This window comes from Salvia miltiorrhiza, chromosome 4 (assembly GCF_028751815.1).
Source record: "Salvia miltiorrhiza cultivar Shanhuang (shh) chromosome 4, IMPLAD_Smil_shh, whole genome shotgun sequence".
Taxonomy (NCBI): domain Eukaryota; kingdom Viridiplantae; phylum Streptophyta; class Magnoliopsida; order Lamiales; family Lamiaceae; genus Salvia; species Salvia miltiorrhiza.
Window position 1 is genome coordinate 48,120,871 of NC_080390.1, and position 15,187 is coordinate 48,136,057.

At 37.5% G+C, this 15,187-nt stretch overlaps 3 protein-coding genes across 3 annotated transcripts; 2 read left to right on the top strand and 1 right to left on the bottom strand.

Annotated features, from left to right (window-relative positions):
* The first annotated feature begins 1,882 nt into the window (after nt 1-1,882).
* LOC131023945 (protein ABA DEFICIENT 4, chloroplastic-like) lies at nt 1,883-4,344 on the top strand. The gene is made up of 6 exons (XM_057953609.1): nt 1,883-2,126; nt 2,918-3,092; nt 3,180-3,280; nt 3,364-3,492; nt 3,572-3,660; nt 3,740-4,344. Exons 1-6 carry the CDS (start codon nt 2,010-2,012, stop codon nt 3,912-3,914), a joined length of 786 nt encoding a protein of 261 aa, XP_057809592.1. The 5' UTR covers nt 1,883-2,009; the 3' UTR covers nt 3,915-4,344.
* On the bottom strand, nt 4,041-4,993 carry LOC131023946 (uncharacterized). The gene is made up of 2 exons (XM_057953610.1): nt 4,334-4,993; nt 4,041-4,272 (listed from the first exon to the last, which is right to left on the bottom strand). Exons 1-2 carry the CDS (start codon nt 4,540-4,542, stop codon nt 4,041-4,043), a joined length of 441 nt encoding a protein of 146 aa, XP_057809593.1. The 5' UTR covers nt 4,543-4,993.
* Nucleotides 4,994-5,132: 139 nt separating this feature from the next.
* On the top strand, nt 5,133-13,583 carry LOC131023947 (uncharacterized). Its single transcript, XM_057953611.1, has 8 exons — nt 5,133-5,323; nt 5,836-5,880; nt 6,017-6,146; nt 6,746-6,815; nt 6,897-6,945; nt 7,056-7,153; nt 12,924-13,062; nt 13,137-13,583. The coding sequence occupies exons 1-8, from the start codon at nt 5,162-5,164 to the stop codon at nt 13,293-13,295; spliced, it is 852 nt and encodes a 283-aa protein (XP_057809594.1). The 5' UTR covers nt 5,133-5,161; the 3' UTR covers nt 13,296-13,583.
* Nucleotides 13,584-15,187: the final 1,604 nt, after the last annotated feature.

Below are 15,187 nucleotides of genomic sequence, written 5' to 3' on the forward strand. Positions count from 1 at the left end.
TCAAAAAAATATTGCACAATAATGTAAAATCCGTTTGTGTAACAAAAGATACTGCATACATATATATAGGTTATTCGATTTAATTTATTCAAAAAGATAAAATGTAAACGTTAGGTGTTTCAGAAAAGAAAATGATAGTAAAAATTAGGTAGAGTGTTGTAAAAGTTGCCGAGTGCTTATTTCGGTATTTGTCATTATGTTATGTATAAATCTCTTCTAGTCGATCAATTAGCACGTTTGTAAGGTGTCGTTGTCAGATGCCAATAACTCGTTATAGTAATATTTACGTGACACAATTTACAAATGAATGATTTGATATGATATGCAATTGGATTATTATGCACAAATGCAAGTGTCTAAATCATGACATTTTCCACGCAACCTTTTCCCCTAATTCTAGTGTCTGGTCAAAACATATGTGTTTTTCACTATCGTGTTTCGATATTTTCTTTTTCTTGATAATGATAAATGCACTATTGAATCAATACGAGACTACAACGTCGCCAACAAGAAAATACTATATATCAATTATCAAACTTTTAAATAATTCTTATTTTGTATGTTAATTTTAAAATTATTTAATAATTATATATATTTTCTTATTTTACTATCTTGTCTATTTTTCGTCCAAATTTAGTGTTAAAAATTAAAATGGTTATCTGAAATGATTTTTAGCGAAATCATACCTCACTCATGCGCTATTCGATGTTATTTTAGTAATCGATAGATTGGACATGTAGGATTTCAGACGATCACCTCGATATTAAGTTTGGCTGTAAAATGAATGAGATAATAAAATGAAAAAGAGAATAATGATTAAATAGTTTTAAAATAAATTTTAAAATTGATGTATAAAATAAGAATTATAACTTATAAATAATTAATTTTATATCAAAAATAACAAATAGAATATAACTGAAAGATAATGGAATCGGAAATCACGACAAGATATTTTTTAATTTGTTGGTTAATGCGTGTAGATTTAATAAAATGCCACACGTTGAACCGAAGAAAGTAGTAAGAAAAAGATAATAAAGAGAAAGCTTAATTTTCTTTTTTTCTTTTTCTTTTGTGATACAATCTTTTTGAAAAAGACTTAACTTTGAAGTCATTGGGCCTTAGTGGTCGGGGGCTCCAAAACTAACACTTTTATATTCGTGCTATTTTTGCATGCATTGTATTTGTAATTTAAATTTTAATAATGTTGAGTATTACTGACGATGAATCGCGATTTATTGATAAGATATTTATCAGTATTCTTATTAATACTCAGTTTTTAAGACACTCTTTCAATCGATCAGACATTCATTTTTTTCAATAAATAAAATTATTCGACTCACCTAGAGGATTAAAGTGTAAATATTTTTTTTGGGGGAAGGGGTAATAACAATTTTTTTAAATGTTGAATATATTATCAGTTGAAGTACTCTTAATCAATATTTTTTTGAACTCATATTTCTTACTTTTCTTTTTATTTTCCTTCATTTTAGCACTGTTCATCTTTGAAAAGATTTGATTTTAGTTCCTTTCAAATTAATTTTTGTGATGTCTCCCAATATAGAAAGTATCGTCTTAACTCTTAAGATGAAAACTCGACACACTTGCAAATTGCATTTTTATTTATAATCATAGGTTGATAAAAGAAAAGCATTAAGATAAGAAGGAAACCTAAAAAGGCAAGGAGACAATGACGTTGACCAAAGCCATCGTCCTTGCATGTGCGCCACGTGGCTCCCCAAAACGTGTCCCATCAGCATTGGTGAGCGAAAAAAGAAGGTTGGGCAGTCTTTCCATGCAATAAGGTTGTCTCTTTAGATTTGGTAAACAACCAACTTTTCACTGTGCAATAAAATCAATGTGGAGTGCGCATTTGCAGTAAGCCATGAAGCCGACCCCTCCTTTATTTATTATACACATGGAAGCATTCGTGTCTCCAAACCAGACCTTCTCTTTTCCTTTTTCTTGCTCCATCATCTCTCTCTGCTGACCTCAACCTCCTCTTATATTATATGGACCCCTCCTCTCCTGCACAACCCTTTTATTTTTTGTTTGCTTTTCTTGTCTTGAATTCAGACATGGCGTTGTCTTCTGCTTTTTTCACCTCTCAAGTCTGTGTCTCCTTCAAGGTGAGGTTTCTCTAGCTCGCATTAAAGGCTATCCGTTTGGTTTCTTCTTCTGATCATTCTTCATTTTTTTTATTTTTTTAATTACTAGTATTATTATTTGTGCAAGAGCTTTATAATTCTTGAATTGCTGGTTGTTATGATAGCTGCTATTGGTACTCTGTTTTGATCTCTTCACTTGAGCATTAATTCTAGACACTTATATGAGTTGTTTTGGTTGTGATGGATATTCCAGTTACTGTGTTGCTTGTTCTACATTAATCATCATTATGGAGAGTGTTGTATTGATTTGTTAAGGACTTTGGCTTCATTAAATTGGTTGTTTTCCAACCTTTAGTCATGGTGTGCTCTAGTTAACTCTGCTACTATTCAATAGGATGCAACCATATATACGACTTAAAAGGTGTTGGTGTGAGTTGAATTCATGATCTTTAGCTACAAGCACACATGCTCTGCCACTAAACTATTACTACTATAAGATTTAAATCCTGATGATGAGTTTCTCTTTGAAAAAGTGAAGTGCGTGAGGGTTCCCTTGTAGTAAAATTTCATTGACATACATGTTTGTTTTCAATGTAAATTTTGTTGATTATCATCATGCTGTTTGTTACCTGCAAGAGCTTGGTTTGTGTGCTTTAGTTTTAACTCGCAGAAGGTACAACACTTTCTTCAGCAAGGTAATTATTGTATTAAACAAAAGTGCATAATATTTTCATTAGTGAGAGGTTTTAAAATTGTACTCTGTAATAGAGTGATTTTTGATATTTTGTGACTTGTTTTCATATCAATTATAGGTAGAGCGCCCAAGATTGGGCTGTAACACCTCGTGCAACAATATCAGAAGCCAAAGATTTGGTCCTCTTCTTAGAAGCAAGAAGAATGAAGTGTTTGGGCAAGCATGGAGAAGTGGGTGCAGAGGCATCAGTAAATCGAATGTTGGGACAAAACGGTCAGCGGTGTATGCTTCATGTAATTCGCCCAACTCTTTATTATTTCTTCAACGTTTGGTAGATCTCTCCATTTTAAGATAAACCAAATTTTTGTGGTGGTTTGCAGTGGTGCCATGTTCTGAGATTGCAAGTGGTGCTTTTACATTGGGAACAGCAGCTGTTCTTCCATTTTATACCTTGATGGTTGTAGCGCCTCAAGCTGAGTTTGTAAGTGTTTATTACTACTTGTATTCCCTGATACAACTACAACTCAATACTTCATCTGTTTACTGGAGTATCTGTTTTGGTAGACCAAGAAAATAGTGGCAAGCAGCTTACCTTATGTGCTTCTTGGAGCATTATACGCTTATCTTCTTTACCTATCGTGGACACCTGATACGATCCGTGTCATGTTTGCAAGTAAATACTGGTTACCCGAGGTAAATACATACATACTTCTGCTTCAATATTCATTATACTTTTGAATGCAAATAATTCTTTCAGATACAATCCATTCAGCTGCCAGGTATGGCTAAGATGTTCTCCAGTGAAATGACATTGGCTTCTGCTTGGATACATTTGTTGACTGTAGACCTTTTTGCTGCAAGGTCCTCTCTCTCTCTTTCTCACTCGATTCATATGCTGCTTGTGGCCATTACTAATTACCATTCTATTTCCAATCTGCAGGCAAGTTTATGGCGATGGACTGCAGAACAATATAGAGACGCGGCATTCTGTGTCTCTGTGTCTCCTATTTTGCCCCGTCGGAATTCTTGTCCACGCCATTACTAAAGCTCTAACCACACCTACTAAGGAAAAGATAACCGATGAAGATGCCATTTCTACTGATTTCATCAAGTGATTCATCTTACATGTATAATGTGTTACACAGATACTAGCAATAGAGCAGCTTAGTTTAGTTTCTCATCAGTTCGCATTTCTAATTTATGACATCATGGAGGAAAATACAAGATTTCTTCTTCAAGCTTCACATCAAACTGCCTCCACACAGCCTCCTTGGCCAACTCAATGAGTCCAAGCATGTCGCGGCAAGTTGCACCACCGCAGTTGATAAAGAAGTTGGCGTGACAGCCCCTCCGACTCTGCATCCTTTCAAGCCGGCCCTCTCAATCAGCTGCGCTGCTGACAACTCCGTCCCCTGCGGATTACGGAACACTGAGCCAGCACTTCTCTCCCCCAATGGTTGCCTGCATCTCCTCCTATAAACATAATTTAGTAGTGTACCAATACTATTTATACCGTATAGCACAAATTGGCTACCTTTCCAAGTATTCTTGCTGGTTTTTCTTGGCTATTTCTAAGACCTTGAGCTTGAAGGTGACAGCAGTGATGACTGCCAAGTCGCTCATCTCTTGAAACGAAGACCATCGATATCCGAAACTGAGGTCGCCTCTCTTTAGAATCTTGTACTCTCCCTCACTCGTCATAATCTCAACGCTTTCCACAGCATCACCCGTTTCCTTCAACATATATGGAAATGATCAATATTTATGTAAAAACACCAGTTTCTAACCTGTTCATTTGCTCCGGCATTCATGTAAGCGGCGTCACCAACGGTACCCGGAATCCCTCCGGCGAATTCAAGCCCCGTAAATCCCTCATTCGCAGTGTGCACGCCCAGACGATTGACGGGGTAGCCGCTTCCAGCTCTGTACAAACCAGAGTCGATCCTCTCTAAGAAGGCGATGCTATTTTGAATAACGCATCCATCAAATCCCAAGTCATCAAATAGACAGTTGGAACCTTTACCAATCACAATGTATCTCATCGACTGCTCATTGCACTGCCTAATGGCTGTAGCAAGCTGGTTTTGATCCGAGACTTGAGCAAAGTATTTGCAGGGCCCCCCAATTCCCCACGTGTTCAGGTCGCTGAGGAGCTTTTCTCCCTGGATAAAATGCGCTCTGCAACCAATATGAGGCTTGGACCGCTTGGTGGCGAATGAGGCTGGTGCAGCGCCGACAATATATGACGAGATTATAGGCGTCGAGTTTCAGAATCAGATAAAGATTGCGTTTTGGATCTGTTTCTCAGATTTATACTCCATTTTCTCTCCGCCAATTTCACAAGCTCCCTTCCGGTTCCAACATGGAGATCATCTTCCAAAAAGGCCATCACAAAATTGATGAGAAGCCGCCGTTAGTATTCGTGCACGGGAGTTTTCACGCTGCGTGGTGCTGGGCTGAACACTGGTTGCCCTTCTTTTCTCGACATGGATTTGATTGTTATGCTCTCAGCTTGCTCGCCCAGGTATTCTTCATTTTCTGCTGCTCTATAGTCTTTTCTCAAGTTTAATTTCCCGATTTGTCGGCATTGGATTTCTGTCCTTTTGAGTTCCTCACCCATTCCTGGCATTGATGAATGGTTGATTTTTAGGGAAAAACAAAAAAGAGAAATGAGGGAATTCGTTGTGTGTGGATTTCTCCTTAGAGCCAACATAAAATTCTCAGTCGAATTGTCTTCATGATCCTTGTCGTGTAGAATCTGTAAATTTTATGGTAGCAGCCCGTAATGTGTTGCAGCAGAGCAATTGGCATATCACGTTTTTAGATGGCTTATCTACATCTACATTGCTTATAATTGAGCTATCACTTGCTTACTGGCAGATAATCCTTTTAACTTGAAGCAGTGATTTAAATATGTTTGTTCACACGGTGTCCCCTTATTTTGACCGTTTATAAATATTAAGATGCCCATTTTCTTGAAGGTGTTCTTATCCATAGATATGCTATTTCTGTATGATGTTCTTATTGTCTCCTCAGGGAGAAAGTGATTCACCTGATGGTGCAGTTGCAGGTTCACTCCAGGTATACTTTGCTCTTCACAAATGAAAATGGTTGCTTCTTGGATGGAGATGTTTTAAGGAACATTCATGTTTACTTCTGTGACTTGTCTTTTGCTTATTGTGACCTTCTTACTCTGAGAACTCTGTATCTGCAGTAGAGTCATGCAGCTGATGTGGCCGACTTCATCCACAAGGAAATCCAGTTACCACCAATCTTGTTGGGTCACTCTTTTGGCGGACTTATCGTTCAATACTATATTGCAAATGTAGGAAATGAGAAATTGCAAGGTCAGCATCATTTGATCTTAGTGGTATATTTCTTGGATGGAAAAGTGGGATATTGAGGTACAAATTGATAATCTTCAAACAAGATAGTCATTTTGCTTCCCAAGCTTGAAAATATTTCTACGACGACTTCATACTCTAACTGCTGTTTCTAAATGGCCACGACTCTTTGGCATGGATTTGCCGCTTCCAATTTCCTTGCCTTCTTAGGCGACACAATAGGTGTTAATTATACTGATATTTTGACATGTCTCTAGATTCTTTTTTGTCTATAAAATTCTCATATGAAACTAGTTTCTCCATCACAGACCAAATCATAATATTAGTTAGGTCTAAGCATCTAAGGGAAAAATTAATTTAGAAAGGCTTTTCTTGAGGCTTATTGCTACATATACAATTTATCGCACTTCTCATTTGAATTGATTAGTTCTTTACGCTTTTTCTCATGTTTGAGGCCTAAGCTACTGAGTGAATCTCTGTTTCATCTTTTTTTAACTGAAGCATCATAAATCTGTGAAGAGACAAATGATAAGCTTTTTTATTGTTAATGGCTTTCATAAGTGATTATAGTTGCAATTTCTTCCCTCTAATGTAAGTTTCAGAAATGGAAAACACACACCCGAATCTAGCTGGAGCTGTCCTTGTATGCTCTGTACCTCCTTCAGGAAATAGGTTATATTCTTAACAAAACTGTCTTATTTTATACGTAAACTTTATTCTCTTGACTGATGTATTTTTACCTTTTTTTCCCAGTGGCCTAGTTTGGCGGTATCTATTCTCCAAACCTATTGCTGCATTTAAGGTACTTCATCTTTTAAAGAATGAATAACCTCTTTAGAGCAAGACTGTCTCCAAACTGTGAATACTGAAACCAATTACCCGGTACGTCCAATTTGTGACAATATGAAACAGGTAACGCGCAGTCTGGCAGCAAAAGCTTTTCAAACTTCTCTGCCACTTTGTAAGGAAACTTTCTTCTCTGCTTCTATGGAGGATCATCTGGTCCTTCGGTTAGTACTGGAAACTTCTTTCCCTATACCTGTTAAAATATGGTATAGACATTTTGTAAGAGAATTTGAGAGATTGTAAAGATTGTTTCTTGTATTTCTCTTACTTATTTTCATATTACATTGATATCTATTTATAGACTACAACATGAAGCAAAGTCATACAAAATCCTACTAAAGTCACACAAAATATATCTTTTGACTATTGCTAAATATTTCTATACTTCTAGATGTGGTTGTTTATTGACCTTGATTAGTATTTTCAACACTCCCCCTCAAGTTGAGTAACGGGATTCCCGATATTCAACTTGCCAAGAACTTCTGAAAAATTCTTGGAGTTCACAGCTTTGGTTAGGATGTCTGCTAGTTGGTCTTCAGACCTTACGAATGGGAGCGTCACAATACCTCATTCAATTTTTTCTTTGATAAAGTGTCTATCAACTTCTACATGTTTTGTTCTGTCGTGTTGAACAGGATTTTCTGATATGCTGATGGCTGCTTTATTGTCACAAAACATTTGACATGTCTTTGTCGGTTGAAGACCCAATTCAGTCAACAATCTTCTTAGCCACAGGACTTCGGTTAGTCCACTCTTGATTCCCCTGAACTCGGCTTCTGCACTAGAGAGTGCTACCACTTTCTGTTTCTTACTCCTCCATGAGACAAGGTTGCCTCCAATAAAGGTGAAGTATCCTGCTGTTGACTTTCGATCGACGGGATTTCCAGCCCAGTCAGCATCAGTGTATGCCTGTATTTCAAGGTGTCCAGATTTCTTGAATAACACTCCATAATCAAAAGTTCCTTTCAAATATTTTACAATCCTGATCGCAGCTTCCATGTGGTTAGCTTGTGGTTGGTGCATGAATTGGCTTACCACTCCAACGGCATAAGAGATATCAGGTCGCGTATGAGAAAGATAGATGAGTTTTCCCACTAAGCGCTGATATTTTCCTCGATTAGTCAGTTCTGCTCCTTCCTCAATCTGTAGCCCGTGATTCATAGCAATAGGCGTCTCTGTTGGCTTGCAATCTAGCATCCCTGTTTCTGCTAGAAGGTCTAGAGTATACTTCTTTTGGTTGATAAAGATCCCCCTGTTTGACCTGAGAACTTCTATTCCAAGGAAGTACTTAAGTCTTCCCAAGTCCTTCATCTCAAACTCCTTGAACAGCCTATCTTTCAACTTTTGGATTTCTTCCAAGTCGTTTCCTGTTATGATCATATCATCAACATAAATGACTAAACAGGAAATAAGGTCACCTCTCTTCTTCAAAAATAAGGTGTGATCGGCATTGCTTTGCTGGTACCCAAACTTTTTCATGGCCGTGGTGAATCTCCCAAACCAGGCTCTGGGGGATTGTTTGAGCCCATACAGTGTCTTCTTCAATTTGCATACTTCACCAACTCCGAATTCTTCTGAGAAACCCTGGGGAACTTCCATGTAAACCTCCATTTCTTCTTCAAGTTCTCCATGGAGGAAAGCATTTGTAACATCGAATTGGTGGAGGTCCCAATCTTTATTAGCAGCAATAGAGAGGAGAGCCCTGACGGTGTTCATTTTTGCAACAGGAGAGAAAGTCTCCTCATAGTCGATCCCATATATCTGTGTGTACCCTTTTGCGACCAATCGAGCTTTGTATCGCTCAATTGACCCATCTGGTTTTCTTTTGATGGTGAAGACCCACTTGCATCCCACAGTTTTCTTCCCTTTTGGCAATCTGCACTTCTCCCAAGTATGATTCCGATTTAACGCACTGATCTCCTTCTTCATGGCCTCTCTCCAGTGCTTAAATTCAAGAGCCTGTTCAGCTGTCGTCGGGATATCTTCATCATACAGTGCTGCTTCATAAGCAACAGCAGTTCTGGATAGATTTCCTTTAGCGATCTTTCCAATAGAATACCGAGAGTTCTTCCCGACCTTCTCCGGAGTGTACCTTTTAGGAGGAATCCCTCGAGTACTCCTAGGAGGCAGCACGTATCCCCTGGTATCTTTCTCTGCAATATTCTCCTGTTCTTCATCAACAACTTGATGAACATAATCAGGTACCTCAGAAGATAAAGTTTGTTCTGAATGCCTTACCTCGGATATCAATGGTGGAGGAGATATAGAATCAGGGTACCGAGGAGATATGGGCTCTGTAGTGGATGAGACCTGCTCAGTGGCAAGGTTAACTGTTTCTGTTGGTCCTGCTTCCGTACTTGGCATTGGTAACCAGCTTAACAAGTCTATTTTATTTCCTTGCTCTCTCTCCCCCTGACTGTTAAGTTGGTTATCATAGAAGAACTCAGTTTCTTGAAAATCACAATTCGTGGTGGTTAAGACTTGACGGGTTTTAGGATTGTAACACCTATACCCTTTCTGATTAATGCCATAACCTACAAAGACACATTTAATGGCACACGGGGAAAGTTTAGTTCTTTCATGTTTGGGGATATGGACAAAAACAGAGCACCCGAAAACCCTAGGTTGGAGAGTAAGAGCAAGAGGGACAGATGCCAAGGTGGAGAGTTTTTCTAAAGGAGTCTGTAACTGGAGAGTTCTAGTGGGAAGACGGTTTATAAGATAGACAGAGGTAGCAACAGCTTCAGGCCAGAAGTGTGTGGGTACTTTAGATTCAATCATCACAGCTCTAGTCATTTCAAGGAGAATTCTATTTTTTCTTTCTGCCACACCATTTTGTTCAGGGGTATGGGGACATGTAGTTTGATGGATTATCCCCCTTTTTTGACAAAATTCCTGCATAGATCTATTGACAAATTCCCCCCCATTATCGGTTCTAAGAGTCTGAATGTTTTTCTCAAATTGAGTTTGAATCATGGTTGAAAAATGGGTAAATTTTTCAAAAACTTCAGATTTGTGTTTGAGGAAATAAACCCATGTCATCCTTGTGCAATCATCAATGAAAAGCAAAAAATATTTAAAACCCGGACCTCCGGCAATAGGTGAAGGTCCCCAAACATCAGAATGAATTAAAGAAAAAATAGATTTAACCACAGTATTATTAGGTTTAAAAGAGTGTCTGTGGCTTTTAGCCAAAATACAAGTTTCACAAGACAGAGTTCCCCCCTTTATTAATTCAGGAAATAATATCTTAAGATAACTTGTGGAAGGATGCCCTAACCGACGATGCCAAAGCCAAGCGTCACGGTTAGCAGTTCCGTGAGCGAGCATCACCTCGCCTTGTTGAGCTATCTCATCCACATAGTATAACCCATTTCTCTCAGTGCCACGTCCAATAATCTCCCCCGTCCTGATATCCTGAAGAAGACAAAATTGAGGATTCATTAGCATAGTACAATTTAGTTCTTTTGTAACATGGCTAATAGACAGGAGTTTATGAGACAGAGAAGGGACATATAGACAGTTTGAGAGGTGCATAGTAGGAGAGATTTCTATGGTTCCAGCCCCTTCAACACGGGTTAAGTCACCATTTGCAGTTTGAACATGTGTTCGGTATGGTGCTGATGCCTTCATGATATCAGTTTTATCAAAAGTCATCGTATCAGTGGCTCCACAATCAAAAATCCACCTTTTATCCCTATCCCTATTATCAGATGAGTTTTGATATGTAGCGGAAGATTTTAGGGATTTTCTACATAAAAGGCTGGTATTTTTCGTATTACACAAAGGTTTGGGGTGGTTTTTTAATTTATGAAAAACTAGGGAGTTAGTTTTCATAAGATGGGGTTCTTTCTGGAATTTAGAATAGTTAAGGGGTGGAAATTTCGAATTTGCAAAATTTGAGGGACTTGACCCCAAAAAATGGGGTCTTTTATAGTAATATGAGAAAGTTAGGGGTTTATGTTGCAAAACACCTCCAAACCCTTTAATTTCACCTCCAATACCTGCGCCTCCTTCATAGGCGCCTTCTCCTCCACTATTTTTTCTACCCCCTTGCACAGCCGGACGTTCTTCAGCCGCCTCCGCCGCCGCTGGTCGCATCACGGCCGGTGCCGCCGCCCTCACGGTCAGCGGCGACTGATCTCCAGCCGCCGACATCTCCCTCGCGCCCCACGTTCCAGCTGCCAGTCGGTCGACAGCCATGGCCGCCGACATCGTGGCCCACGCCGGCCGGTTTTCGGCCACCGCCGTTCCGGTCGGTGTTGCTCCACTTCCGTCTGCCATTTTTCCTTTCGCTATTTTGTTGTTGTCTTCCCACCATTCCGGGTAACCAACAATTTGGAAGCACATCTCTTTGGTGTGTTTGTTCATGCCACAATGAGTACAGTAGAGCTTGGATTTATCTTCCTTTTTCCGATTTTGGAAGTTTCCTGAGCGTGGTGGGTTGTTCCTGATGGTGGCGGTGTGTGGTGGTCGGATTTCAGCCCGTTGAGTAGGGCGGTGGACGGCGGCGAGTCCGGCTCCGACTCCTCCCGATGATGAGGCGTCGATGTCGGCGTGGTTGGTTGCCGGCTGCAAGATTTGTAGTCGGGCGGCCTCTCTTCTCACTTTCGAGAACGCCGATTCCGCTGAGGGAGCCGGGATTTCCTTGAGGATATCCCGTCGAACGTGGTCATATTTTGAGTCCAACCCGGATAGAAATTGATACAGACGCCGACTCTCGATGAGCTTCTGGTATTTGGTGATGCCCTCTTCGCAGCAACCTAGCGGATTCGGCTCCCGTCTGTCGATGTTGAGCCATATGGCTTGTAGTTCATTCCAGTAGTCCTCTAGGGTAAGTTGTCCTTGGTTCACCTTATTTGCTTTCACCTCCAAGTCGTAGATTTGGAGCGGATCTGTGGCTCCACTACCGTATGTTACTGCTAGACTGTCCCAAACGGCCTTAGCCGTCTGATGTTGGGCGAAGTTCATCACTAGTTTCCCTTCCATATTCTGTAGTAACCAAGAAAAAACAGCCAGATCTGTTTCTTCCCATTTGTAGTAATTCGGATCTGCAGGTTTTGGTGGTGGTGGTTGTCCGGTGATGTGTCCGGACCTGCCCCTGCTGCCTATGGCTACCTTCATGAGGCGTGCCCATAGGGGATAATTGTTGCCATGTAATTTGAATCCGAGCACGACGTTTTCGGAGTTTCGCATCAGATTGGCTATTTGTTGGGTTAGCTCGTTTGTATCTGATTTTGGTTCTATGATCTGCCTTTCTTCTGACATTGTGATCTAATTTTTTTTCAGGAAGGAAAATGGAGGAAAAAAAACGGCTTGGCTGCCTTGATTTGGGTTGAGGTAAAAAAGGAACAATGAGGAAAATTTTTCTGAGTTCCAAGGATTAAACATGCTCTGATACCATGTTAAAATATGGTATATATAGACATTTTGTAAGAGAATTTGAGAGATTGTAAAGATTGTTTCTTGTATTTCTCTTACTTATTTTCATATTACATTGATATCTATTTATAGACTACAACATGAAGCAAAGTCATACAAAATCCTACTAAAGTCACACAAAATATATCTTTTGACTATTGCTAAATATTTCTATACTTCTAGATGTGGTTGTTTATTGACCTTGATTAGTATTTTCAACAATACCTTCTTAGTTAATGCAACCACTGCATTTTGTGATCAATTCCTAATAATCAACAAGAGGCATTGCATATCCATCTGGCAATTGAAATAAATTTGTTGCTTAAAGAGCATTGACCTTTGTCAACATGTAAATATTTAAATCTTTTAGTATTGTAAATGGATAAGAAAGTTCCACTATCAAAAGTTTCAAGGAGTAAACAAAATGATTTCTCTGAGAATCCAATCCACAGCTAGCTTAAACCCCCTTTTCTCTTATACCTTTCCTTTTCATTGATAAATAAATCTTACCAGATATCAGAAGCTGATGACAGAAAGTTCACGGAAGCCACTTTTTGATCTGCGGAAGCTGAACGCATCACTTCCTGTCCCTCCCGTGAAAGATCCTTGTATGAAGATTCTGGTGTTGGGAGCAAATGATGATTTTATAGTGGTATGATTCTTGGCCCAAAAATATAGTATCTGCTATATCTTTCAAAATCATGAGATATAATGTGGTTTGTGCAGGATGCAGAGGGTCTTAGAGAAACAGGCAGATTTTATGGAGCATCAGCTGTTTGTGTAGAAGGGGTTGCACATGACATGATGTTGGATGAGTCATGGGAGAAAGGTGCACAAGTAATTCTATCATGGCTGCATGCTTTGGACACGGAGCAGCCTCAATAGTTAGTTGGAGCTTCCCACATCCCAAAATGGGAAGAGTCTAACCTACACCCAACGCACTACACATCGCCGTTGCGATTATAACACGTGTCGCACCATTTAAACCCATGGGAATTCAACTTTTCGATAACCAGACCGTTATTTGGTTTTATAATACCGCCGGTTCATAGAATCATTTGCTGAGAATGGTTTTGAGTTTTGACTTGGAACTAGTGCATGAGTAAATTCTTCCTATGTGTCCACTAAGCTATATTTATGGAATTTTGAATGCAGGTCTCCATTAATACTAAACTATATCTATGTAAATTAATATATATAGTGGTAATGTATATATATACATACGAGTATATCTTTAATAATCATTCTCTTATATTTCTAATAAAAAAGAATTGTAGAATAGGTTCATTCAAAAAAAAAAAAAGATGAGAGTGGAGAGATGTTTTTTTTTTAAAAATTAAATATTTGAATAAATAAATATTTACATTTTAAATCAAATATTTAAATAAAATAAATGAATTAAAACTCTTATTGTGACTTTTAATTTGATACACATATTAAATCATTTATAATTAGTTGAGTTTTACAATTTCGTAATCCTCAATTTGATTTTATGTATTCTAACTCTAACTTCATAGTCCCCGATTCGACTTCATCTAATCTTACTCCAATTTCATAGTCCTCAATCCGACTTCATGTAATCTAACTCCAATTTCATAATCTCCGATTCGAATTCATGTAATCTAACTCCAATTTCACAATCCCCAATTTGAATTCGTGCAATCTAACTCTAATTTCTTAATCTCCAATTCGATTTCGTGTAATATAACTCAAATTTCATGTTTCTCAGTTCGATTTTGTGTAATATAACTCAAATTTCATAATCCTCAATTCGAATTAATGTAATCTAACTCAAATTTCATAGTCCACATTTCGATTACATGTAATCTAACTCAAATTTCATAGTCCCCAATTCGATTTCAGGTAATGTAACTCTAATTTCATAGTCCTCAATTCGATTTCATTAATCTAATTATAATTTCATTATCCCCAATTCGATTTTATTTAAATTCAATTTTATAGTCCCCACTTTGATTTCATGTAATCTATCTCTAGTTTCTGAATCCCCACATAATTTGATTTCATTATCGTATTTCAACACATAATTTTGACATATTAATAAACACGTAAAGACATTCAAACTTAATTTAATACCTATCAAAGATTAAAAAAAATAAAAAAAATAGATACATTAATAAAAAAAAATAGTTGTCATATTTAGAAAGCAACACTAATTTTGAACAAATTAATTAAAACATGTAAGATTTTCTTTATCTCTTATAACTTTTGATTCAATAAAATTTGGATTATTGAATCTTGAATTTAATTTTCATTTATTTGATGATGAAATAAATATTGAAAATAAAAATAAAAATTAAGAAAATAATAAGATCTGATAACATATTTTTAGAATTTTTTTATGTAAATTATTTATGCAATTTTAGACTCGAGTAATATATACGAATATTTTATACTTATTGATTTAATCTGATAAAAATATGCACAACATGTGACATGCACAAATAGACTATAATTTGTAATTTGATGTCTTTTTGTAGTAATGTTATTTTGTTTTATTCATATATTTTATAAATTAAATTAATTTTAAATGCATAATATAATAATCAAAGTATCATAAATAAATAAATAAATAAAAATAAGAAAATAAAAAATTAAAATTTTTTGAGTTTATTTAGAGATATATAATAATTAATTTTGTTATATATATATATATATATATATATATATATATATATATATATATAGGGGCGCGCTCCAGTGAGACCCCGTATTTTTCGTGTAACATGAGTACAATGAATAAGACATATAATACTAAT